The sequence below is a fragment of the Anopheles stephensi genome, chromosome 3, assembly GCF_013141755.1.
Source record: "Anopheles stephensi strain Indian chromosome 3, UCI_ANSTEP_V1.0, whole genome shotgun sequence".
In the NCBI taxonomy this organism is placed as follows: domain Eukaryota; kingdom Metazoa; phylum Arthropoda; class Insecta; order Diptera; family Culicidae; genus Anopheles; species Anopheles stephensi.
In genome coordinates this window covers 53815960-53827884 of record NC_050203.1, presented here as the reverse complement: position 1 = coordinate 53827884, position 11925 = coordinate 53815960, and the positions used below count along the sequence as shown (strand labels likewise).

Below are 11925 nucleotides of genomic sequence, written 5' to 3'. Positions count from 1 at the left end.
CCAAAGGAAGACGAACAATGTCTCCGACATTTAGCGGGCAGTCATTTTGTGTGCGTCACGTCTTGTTCCGTGCGAAGCGCTTTCCCCCTTTCTGGACGCCGTCGGGCTGGTTGTGTCGAATTTTCACGGCTGCGCATTTCGGCAAACGAGTGCTCCGATTTTTCGGAGGGTTTTCCAACAGTTTTTCCCCGTTGGTGCGGTTGTTTGGGTTTGGGATCTTGGGTAACTGCTGGTGGGAGTAACATGCTTGACGCTATCAGTGCACGACTCTACCTTCGGGTGAAGTTGGTTGGCTTCACGGTGAGATTTCACAGTTTCAGTTCTTTTCGATCCATTTCCTGGTGGGTGAGGAAATGTTGCGAGAGAGGTGGAAAAGATTTTTCCCCCCTTTTTTGTCATTATTCCTACTACGGTCGCTGTGGATGTAGTGGTGTTTGTTTGCAGCTCACCTACACTAGCGTAGCTCGACACAAAAGCTCCACCCCCGTTGCCATGGGCGATTTACCAACACCACTGTGTCGTTGTGTGATGACATCCGCACAACTACAGTGCCAGTGCAAAAAGGACTCTGCTTTGTAAGGGCCTATCTGTTCTTTATCTGTCTGCGTCTCTCGGAGTGTTTCAGGTCCTCATGGGTACGGTGGGGCGCGAGGTCAGTGGATGGCGGCAGAACCCCGTGCGCCATTTCCATCGTCACGCACCACGAATGGAAGATGCGCGCTGTGAGCGTATGCGGTATGCTAATGTGCGGATGCTTTTCCACACGTTACGCATGAGCCTGCTTCGTCTGTGTCGCATGTTGTTGGATGTTGAAAGTGTCGCTGATAATACTGAAGCATCCATTATCCTTTCACCATATTCCCGGAGTTCCCGGAGGTGGCAGTACTGCTGTGCTTGAGGCTCGATGGCGTTTTAACATTTCACTACCCGTAACGGAATAGAATTTCGGACTGCATCGCCCCAAAATCTATCAACGAACCGTCGCACGCCGCACGAAGCGAAGAATCGGGTTGAAATGATAAATTTGAACAGTCCGGGTCAGGTGGTGCGGGTGGTGCAGGGCGTTGAAACGCATTATCACACCGACACGCGGTCCGGCTGAAGGATGCTGATTGATAATCAGACGCCATCATTAGGAATGTGAGTGTGTGAGGGACCGAACCGGAGCTTTCGGCGTTTCCATTAGCAACCAATGATTTCGCTGCAGGCGTGAGGACACTGTGTGGGGACAGTATCGGCAAATGTCAATTCGTTTTCAAGAATAGAATATTTAGTTTATTAGGGCAGAATCCGATTGGGTCAGGACACTGGAACTGTGCGAGAGAACATTTAATTATCTTTCTCATTCCTGAAAAGTAAGACATTTTGTGTGGCGATATTGTAGGGATCCGTCAAAATAATGATGTCTGTTGAAGTTGATATTTTGTAACGAAGATTTATTAAAATTAGCGAAATGTGTGAGATGATTAATAATAATTAATTAAACACAGTTAATGAGCATTCAGAAAATTATTTGAATTTCTTTTCATCGATTTATAGAGCCTTCTTCTTTTTGGCTTAACGACCTTGGTCATGATGGCCATCTGATGGCTTACTAGACTTAAATATACCACTACTGGGTAACTATCCTCGATTGGATATGATCCTCGGTCGTGTCTTGTGAAGACCGGTGTAGGCATCGCTTCTTAGAGTTTTAGAGCTTAAAGTATATCTGCTTACATGTAAGAACATACTTGGACCCCTAAAAGAGTTTTTTTTTAGCTAAATTCCTCAAAGGACAACGAAAGCAGAAATCGATAATTGAATTCACTTCTTTTGGTGAGCCAATATTAAAGGATTTGTCTTTTGTAAACATCCAAATGATAAACCAGTTGATGAAATCACCACTGTGTAGGACAAGAGTGCCACACACTTTGGTCTATATTTATTGATGGTTGAGCTATCAAACATCTAAAAGTTGTTGTTCAGAATCTCGAGAAATCGCTTCTGGATTCGGAATTGCGTCCGAAACGATCCGCATAGGAATTGAATTCTATAATGAAGTAAGATGGTGCGTACTAATGAACGAGATGGATCTCAAAAACGAAGTCCAGCGGTTACAATGAAAACATTACATTGAGAACACTTTGGCGACAAGAACCGCTCAGAATCACGAAATTTCACCAATAACTCTCGTCAAGTCTCCTATCGTCAGTTTTAAGTTAAGTTCCTACCTGTACGAAAGTATTTTTTAACGCACAGCAAGAGGAAGAATTGGAAAAAAATTGTTTTGAAAAAATAAGTCTAAAATAGCACTGACCCGTACGTAGGGCTGACTACTTTGCTACGGGTAAAATCAAGTCACAGAAAGCCAGAAATTGGCAGGCCGAGACCTCTCGAGAGGTTGTAGTGCCAAGAAATAAGAAGAAGAAAATAGCACTGAAAGCATAGCAGAGATTCGATTAAGTTCAAGAGAGAAATGCCTAACGTGGTAGAATTGCTTAAGTTTCCCCTAAATCCTGAGTAATCTTGCAACTAGTGTCCGAACTTAACTTCACATTAAACCCTAACTTACCTTATTATTTTTCTATATTTTTATTCCAACAACCAACGTGTGCACGTGGAAATATGTTATCGACATTAAAGATGCAAACACCCAGAAAACGCCTCATACAGCCTGCCTGAAGCCCACAGCCCAGTAAGTTGTCGTAAAACTTGCCCATCCCCAACACTTCCCTCCCGTACGTCAATCTGAATTAAAGAATTCCATTTATCCGGTTATGCTCCGGGAGCTACGGGCTGTACTACTGGGGGGGGGGGGGTACCTTTTTTCCAACACCGTAAAATAAGAAAGGATACGGAGTGTTATTTGTCCCCTTTTACCCCGGAAAGGTAACAAACACACACAAAAAAGTACAAGCTTTTACAGAGAGGTTTTGTGCTGCTTTACTTTCGGTTAGCGTAAGAGCGGTGGACTTTCGGTACAAAAAGGGGGGCAGAAGGTTATCCCTGTACGGCATTAACTATTTGCTCAGGAAATGGAACCATGTTGACATTTTGTGTGAACGAGAGCACAATCAGGTAGATCGAGGAATGGGGGGGGGGGGGGTATATGGCCGGGGTGGGAGAGTTGAGGGGAGAAAGAAAACATTCACCATCTTTTCCTTCCTTAGTTGTCCCCGTGTTATCCCCGCCGGGTCATGCTCCCCCCCCCCACCAGAAGAAGTCAAGGGTTTTGTCAATCGTCATGGCGACTGTACAGGACCGTGTGCTTGCCGAGCCCTGAAGCGTATATACACCGCGGCCAGTGGAGCACAGTGGATAATGCTTACTGTTTGCGCACGTTTCACGTTCTATGAAAAGTTCAACTTATCCCTCCCCAACTTTCCCACATCTTTAGCTTGGCGAATCCCCGAGCTGGAGGACTTTTAAGGTAAGGAAGCGGGAAGTTCTCAATCATTTTTACTTGGAGCTCACCCATCGGGGGAAAAACAAACGAAGCGCACTTAGTGGGTAGGAGTAAAGAAAAAATAAATGTAAGGACATTCATACGTTGTGCTTTTTTTTCTTTTTCACCTTCTATCACCCAACCAGGATTACTATTTGCGCACGGGGAGAACCGGCCCATAACTCACGGTGCCCGTTTTTGGAGATGTCTTATCGAGCAATCCCAACGTCCGAGTTGAGCTTTCAGGGGTTTGATTTTAGAGCATTCGATTGAAAATGACCGTAGATTTTTAGCCTTAGAATTCGGTCAAGAAGGTTTGCCCCACAAACCCAACGGTGCGAGAAACCTTCTTCATCCTTCTAGTCGCGCAAAGATGGCCGCTTACGGTCACTTTCGAATACCTCCGAGAATCGTACCACATCGAGCGGGTTGATAAATGTGTGGGTGATTTGCAAGTTTTTCGCCTTCCAGACTTCTGCCCCGGGAGTAGTGGGCTAAAGTTTGATTTTCCTTTCACGTTCACTCGTGCCTCGGTGACTTCAACGGGGGGGTTGGAGCGGGGGCTAGAGGTAGAGCTGAGGTGAAAACAAATGAGACACCATTTAGCCACCAAATACAAACCATCGCCAACTGTGATCACTTTTTGTTGCGTTGCGTTGTTGAAGGGAGGCTTAGCTTAGCGGCTCCGCTCGTCCCATTCGTCATTCGGTCCTGGCAAAGGAAGGTGAAGAAATAACAGCCGAACAGAGGAGGACCAACTTTTACTTGACTGAGTTTCGGCTCGCACGGTTTTATTATTTATTATCCACTCCGGGCGGCAACCGAAGAGGGGAGCAACGCGGACGGGAACTTGAAGAAATGGATTCTCCACTTGACATTTTTCTTTGAAGCAAGCAAAGTTTGCGCCTGTTTTTGTTGTTGTTTCGCTGACAAACGACACATTTTCCTGCACAACGCACAATTGTTGCACATTGTGACGAGCTAGCAGGGCTCGCATAAATAAGCAAACAGAACGACCAGCGGAAGGGGCAAGACTTTGAAATGACTATGCATACACAAACACGGGTTACATTTATTGTGTTATCAAACAAAATGTGGAAGGATTCTGGCGGCGTCCAGTAAGCCCATGTGATCTTAACTGCCTAAAATGGAAGGAACTCTTAATGCTATGGGTAAAGTAATCCGACGCGACATCTCACTGTCCCTTCTCGCTGGAAATCATCATCCCGGTTATGCTTTCCGTAATTTTGCCAATCTCGGAACTCTTCTCGTACTGTTTCGGTTCCCCCTTGACCAGCTGGTTCCGGTTCTGATCCACACCGAGCAGCAGATCGGCCTGCGACCGTACCTCATCCCAGGCGTACTCGATGTCGTGCATCTGCGGATCGATACCGCAGATCATGAAGCGGATGATAAACTTCCCCTGGTACGTGGCCGGTATCATGAAGATCTTCTTGCGCTTGGTAATGTTGTCCAGCAGCTGTTTCGATTGTGCGTCGTCCCCTTTGAGCCGGAAGCACACGAGCGCCAACGTGGAGCAGACCACCTCGAACCGATCGTCGGTACGCACGTACTCCTCGAAACGATTCGCGAGCTGAATGTGAAAGCGAATCAAATTCCGTATCTGTTCCGCACCCATCGTACGCAGTGTGATCCACACCTTGAGCGAACGGAACCGACGTCCGAGCTGGATCTGCCAGTGCCGATAGTCGGGCGCTTTGCTGTGTCCCTGGAACTGGTGCTGCAGGTAGATTCGATCGACGCTGAACGACTGCGTTACGGAGGCCGCATCCTTAAACCACATGGCGCAACAGTCAAAGTTCACGAACATCCACTTGTGCAGGTTAAAGTTGAGCGAATCGGCCAGCTCCGCACCCTTCATGATGTGCGCGTACTCGGGCAGACACAGGGCGGCCCCGGCGTACGCCGCATCGATGTGCAGCCAGATGTTGTGCTCGTTGCAGTACGGTCCAATTTCGGCCAGATTGTCGTACGCGCAGGTCCCCGTGGTGCCGAGCGTTGCGACACAAATCACCGGGAACAGCCCATTGGCTTTGTCTTCCTCTACCGCCTGGATGAAGGTAGAGCCGCGCAGGATGCTAGTTTCGTCGGCGGGAAGCAGTCGCATCTTGATCGCGCCCAGTATGCCTGCCTTCTCCACTGCACTGTTGCTCTGATCGCTTGTGTACGCCACCAGGCGGCCACGAATTTCCGATTCCGTAAGGTCCGGATGCTCAGCTCGGAGACGCCGAACGGCCTGTTCGCGAGCGGCCAATACCGCAACGAATATGGATTCGCTAGCCGATCCTTGGATGATGCCACCACCGTTACCTTCGTCACAGTTGAGGAAGGTTTTGGGAAGGTTCAACAGCTGCCCCAACCAGTTCATCATGATCACCTCCAGCTCGGTACAAACGGGGCTGCAGATCTGTGGAAGATGCACCAAGCAAGGGTGTGTAATGCCTAAATATGATATGAGAAGCTATATCTGCAGCATCCTTACCCAGCTGAATCCCACGACACCAAGCCCGGCCGCAAGTGTTTCGCCCACGATCGATGAGTAGGAAGTTTGGGAGGGATAGAACGCGTGAAAGTGAGGCGACTGCCAGTGCGTTAGACCGGGCAGGATGCACCGCTTGAAGTCTTCCATGATGGTTTTCCAATCCTCGGGCTCGTTCTGCAACTTCCCCGGCAGCATATCGTGCAGATAGCCCGGTTCCACCGATGGGAGGACATCCCTGTTGATTCAGAAAGCACACAAACACACACACACACCCATTATTCAGTGATGGACCATGGAACTGTCTAAAAACACCTCACGGTCGCACTCGTCTAGAACGCACCTATCCCTGATGTTCTCCAGATAGTCCGCAACGAAATCGATCGCCGCTTTCCCGAACTCGCGGAACTCGTTAATGTCCATGTTTGCCATTCTGTTCACGCTTGAATTCTCACTACTCTGGAATGCACTTTACACTGGACACAGCACATGCAGACACACACACACACACAGAAGCTCTTGATCACTCTTAAGGTATCTGTCGCATCACAGGAACCCACTCGCTTTTAGCCCGCACGAAACTGCACCGCTTGGACCGCTGTCTGCACTGGATCGTACCTTACCGGAGACTGAGGATCTTCGGGAAACGGCAAGCCTTATTTATGCTAAACCCCTACCTTTCGTCGATCCAGCGATCCCGGGCGATCCAGGGCGGGGACGCCGGGCTGGACGTGTTGTTCAACATTTCCCCGCTGCCTTTTGCGCAGCCTCAGCAAACAACACAATAATGATAACATCAACAGCCTGCCGACCGCTGTCTCGCTGACTCGAGTGGCCAAGGTGCGCGTGTGTCGCGCCACACCGGAAGAGACCCCCGGGGTGCTCGTGGAGGAAGAAAGTTAGCCCGACGTTCCGCCTGCATTCTGAAGAGCGTCCTCACTTAAGCACAGCAACGGTCGATGGGACCAAGTTTGTCTTTCCACCTCGCTGCCAGACAGGTTGACCGGTCATCTACCTGTCATCTCGATCGTGAAGCGTGTGGGGCGGTTGTGGGTCCCGGAGCGGGCCGAGCTGGGGAGCGAATTGGGTGCCATCACTTGGTTGGTTTTGTTTTCGGCATGGTTATGAAATATTGTTGCGGCATGGTTGCGAGAAAGGGACCTCCCCATCATCATCATCAGCATCATCTGCACGTTAATAATAATAATAGCGGCAAAACTGCTCACATAAAATTCGGCGCTCATTAAAACGTTCCCGTTCCCGTGCCGTTTCCCGGTCGAGTGGGGGTCTCGATCGGCCGAGAATTGCCGGAAAACTTTCTATCCTCGGTGGCCGGTGGTGTAAAGACGAGCCATTATTAGGGGAGGCTTCGTATGCTAATTGATTGATCTCCAAAACAGCGTCATTATTAAACGGTTACACGGACACGGGGGACGAAAGAGCGGAAGGGATGAAGGGGATGACCCGTTCGCGCACGGTGGGATTCGGCAGTGGACAGATTTTAATCGATTCAGTCTTATTTATTCAGATTAAAATCATATCGTTTTGCACTACACCGGTCAGGCAATCGTGGTTTGGTGATTTGCTGCGGTAGCTTAAAATGAGACGTTATTAAAGCGTTAGTAACGCTAATCTTCTTCTTCGATTTCTTCGTTGCAAGGAGTGACTAGTAAAACTGATTATGACCTGGAAAATCGCAAACAACGAAAGATAATAATTGAAGTTGCTCTGATCGTTTGTTGTGCTGTTTGGGATATTATCGTTGGATTGATATCGTTGATATCGCCTAACGGGTGGACTGACTTGCAAAATATGTGATACTGATTTATGGTTCTCTGTGGTAGTCCGACGGACGGTTGAATTTCACTCGCAGGACCGGGGTTCCAGACCGCCTCACTGACTATCTGCCTGACTATCCAGCTATGGACAGAATCAAGTCACAAAAAGCCAGAAATGGTAGGTCGAAACCCAGGAAGAAGGCAGTCTTTCAGGACTTTTTTCTCAAATATTATATGATAGTGAATCCCTATTCCTATAACAATAACATCTTATAACATAGTCCCGGATTTGTGCCCTAAGAGAACTATCGAACGTATCCGTGTGCGGTATATATCTTTAATTATGTATGTCACTGAAAAGTTCTTGAGACAATGGCCGTCAATTAATACTTTGCTTTCCAGTAGAGATGAGTCATATGTTAGTTCGTACACTTTTCGCAAGTGCTTGTTTCCATGGCAGAAATTACCCTTAACTGGTAAGTCAGTCCTGAAAGCGGGGTTCACTGCTTCCTCTAAGCCACTGGCCCGTCCCAAACACTTTCAAACACTTCTACCAACATTATAAATTTCCCCTCAGACACAAATTTTCCAATAGATAGCCTTCTCAAGATCTTATTCAGAATGTAAGATTATGTCGCAATTTTTTTAATAGTTTCTCCAGAAAAATCATTTGCGGTGTTTTTACTGCCATTCTTAGTTCCTCTGGCGTGCGCTTTTATTACATGTCCACTTAGTCAAAAAAATTGAGCCAATTTGTGCATTTTCTCAATGATCTATGGAATTTATTACATATGACAACATTTACATTGCTTTGAATTTATTCGCTTTATACACTGTTGATATAATTTTGTTTGCTCTGGAAATTTTAAATCTTTTTTATATGCATTAAAATGCATCCAACGCTCTTTAGCTAAAACCCTTGTTTGCTATTAAAAAAAATACTATCCTTCCTTTTAACCACCACACCACCCATAGTGGATGCTGCAGGTGTGGAAAATAAAAGGAAACAAAGCCTTCTCCCTCCCCCCAGACCCCCCCCCCCTCCCTCTTCCTCTCCCCAACCCGTCGCAGGATCGCACGATCGCATCGAAGCGCAGACTTTAACGACACCGGACAGGCCAGCAATTATCTCACGGCAGAGGCTGCCGAAATCTGTCTGGGCCGCAACAGCGCAAATAAAAACGAAAGTCGTCGTCTCACTCCGAACGCCAGTTTCGAGAGGCTCGTCTGATTTTTGAGTAGGGTAAGTGTTTAAGCGAGTGAAGAGAAGAACAACAAAAAAAAGCCAACTGCAAAACAAGATGGACACAAAACATGCTGCGTCATGTGTCGTTTCGTGTGGCTCCGGTGCTTTCGGCCGGTACTTTATGGTAAAAGGTGTTAACAGGCGTTCGTTCTCGAATGGCTTCTTTTTTCAAAGCGATCTTAAGCCACGTCCGTTGTGGTGAGGTGGTGCTGCGAAGGGCTCGGCATGTATGCAAGTGTCTCTTTTCTCGTGTCGAATCCCCCCCGTGCCAGAGTGCGGCAATGGAGGGTTCGCGTTACAAATTTTGGGGCGGAATAGGTTTTTGGGTGCTGAATGTTTTTATGCTTCAAAACATATATTTTATGCCATTTCTTATCCAACCATGCGAAGTATCGACCGGCCGGGTACGATCGAACCGGTCGAATGTGTGCGGCCAGATTATTGGCCGGAAATGATTTAATCAGTCAGAGCTCACATTCATGATGCAATCCGGGACAGGAATTGGCTCACATATTCTACTGAACAGCTGACCACGAAAGCTGCCGCTGGGTCGTGTTAAACAAAACGCCCAACCGGGAACTGTAAATAATCGCGTGTCGGCTCACGGGAGGGGTTTTACGGCTCACCCTACCGAAGCTTGTTTTTTTTGCCTTTATACAACGCACTAGTGTTTTGCAGACTCGAAGCAACATAACAATTAAGTCCCACGTGTTTTGTTTACTGTAGAGAACAAAAAAAAGTTGAGTAAAAAAAGAAAGTAAGGCATTTAAAGTGAAATAAATAAAACGTCTTTGATGTACTATTAAATCATACGAGACGAATAGACTGCGCGTGCCTTTGTAATCTGTGGCTCTTGCGCATTTAAAAAGTATCAAATTGCAACATACGGACGCAAAAAAATGCAATTAAACGCCAAATCGTTTGTTCATTTTTATTGTGCACTTTTTTGAATTATTGACGAAAGCTCCAATTCGGAAAATGGGTTCTTTCGACTTTTTTTGCGCTTTCGTTGTGTTTCTTGTGGAATCACATGGTAGTTGAAAGGGAAAATACCCCACTCACACACACACACATATTCGCCCACTTCCGGTGCGGCAAATCAATCGGCCCGGTAAGGTACGGGAATAGGAAAAAACTCCCGAAGGGATTTTTATTGCGAACCGGCTCGTTGATGTAATTGCATCGTGCATTCGGAATTGCATTCACCACCATTCGTTGCCAAACATAGGACAACTGCAAAAAAAATCAATCGCGTTTTTCTTGCGTTCATCGAACTTAAGTGTAGTGGTTGTTTTTTTTATTTGTTTTTGTTTTTTGTTCCATCGGTTTAATTTGCGAACCGTTTCGGTTGTGTTCGACATCTGGACTAGTAGCATGGGGTGATCCGGTGGCAGAGGCGATAGCGATGTCGTCCTTCACACGGCAGAACTGGGAATCAAATCCCAACGGGACCGATGCTCCGAAATGTGGACTGACTGTCCAACTACGTGGTAACATAAAGTCAAATAAGCCATTATATGGCCATGGCCGACAGGTTTATAGGTCGAGAATGGCGAGAAATAAAAAATAAAAAACAATAGATTTCTTGTTTTCCTCTTCATTTCATGGTTCACATGAACAGTTAGTGTAGGCATTTAAAAAAAAAACATGAAAAGCGCTTTAACAAGCCTTTGAACGCTTCGTCTGTTATTTGAAGCAGGAAATCAATAATTGTTAAAAAGTTTAAACAAAATTGTTCATTTTTATCTCTTTGCAACTGCAACCAAAAATTAACAATTCTTTAAACCGTTCAATAAACTACCTGCTATATTTTCAATAAATTCAAAGTAAAAGCTTCTGATCAAAAAGCTCTGATGCTTCGTTTTTCGCCCACCATAAATCGGGCGAAATAGAAAGCTTTTTTGCTTTGTATCGAATTTACCTATACATAGTCGTTTTTTGTTTTTCAAATAAAATTTGTTGAAACGGAATATTTATTTCAGAACTACCTTGTTCTAAAATATACGGCCTGGTCGACACGTGAATATATATAAATGTTTGAAATCAATAAATGATTTATTTCATGTAAGAATTTTAAAATATCAAGGTTTCTCTCCCTCTCAAAGAGGTTGATATTTGGTGGTGAAAATTACTGCTTAGAAAAAAAAAATATCCGACTGCTCGTAGCATAAATAAGTTTAGTAAGCTATTATATGGCTGGCAGCTGACATTCCAATTATTTTCAATTCCATGATGCTGTAAAAATTATGCACATGTGCATAATGCTTACACCACAAAATGCTCGTATGATAGAATGTGCCCAAATGTTTGCGTTGGATAATTTTGGAATAATGATAAATATGTGGTTAGCAATTTTTGACAAATAAATTATTTGATGAAGCGAAATTTGATGTAACGGTGCATCGAGACTTTCAGCATCAATTTTATGCGATCGATATTTATCAAAATTGTAAATATATGACGAATTTAGAATATGAGCGTTGCTAAGTTATGAAAAAAAAATCGCATACGTGAACATTTTTGAAAATTTGGCTAAAAGCCAATGCCTCACTCGAAATGCTCACATAAGCCATAGCTAACACCAATTGTTGAATATGTGCTGCAATAGTTATAAAAAATACTCCAACTCAGCTTTGCTTAGCTTTTTTTTTAATAAACCAACGAGGAATTAACGGAAGTAGACGCAAAAAAGCTAAATTGCGTGTTTTGTTACTTGGGAAGCTGGTGTGGAAGCTTTTAAAGCTCATTCGGAACTTCAAATTCACCACTGTTGCCAACTCACCTCAACTGTCAAGTTATCTTCAAATGTAAACAATCGTTTGCCTTTGCCATCCAAAAACGGCGGGTTGTGATAGAATTGTTAAAATCGATTAAACGTGGTTTCATGTCGGTTGAAGAGTTGGCCAGTTTTGCGTTAAGTTATTTACGCATTCGTAAACGGTAACATAAATAAATAATTGTAACAGCAGTGTGT

General features: G+C 45.3%; 1 protein-coding gene across 1 annotated transcript; it reads right to left on the bottom strand.

The window, feature by feature from the left end:
* Nucleotides 1-4479: 4479 nt before the first annotated feature.
* On the bottom strand, nucleotides 4480-6558 carry LOC118509868 (3,4-dihydroxyphenylacetaldehyde synthase). The gene is made up of 3 exons (XM_036051091.1): nucleotides 6271-6558; nucleotides 5931-6165; nucleotides 4480-5855 (listed from the first exon to the last, which is right to left on the bottom strand). Exons 1-3 carry the CDS (start codon nucleotides 6357-6359, stop codon nucleotides 4623-4625), a joined length of 1557 nt encoding a protein of 518 aa, XP_035906984.1. The 5' UTR covers nucleotides 6360-6558; the 3' UTR covers nucleotides 4480-4622.
* Between the last annotated feature and the right edge of the window lie 5367 nt (nucleotides 6559-11925).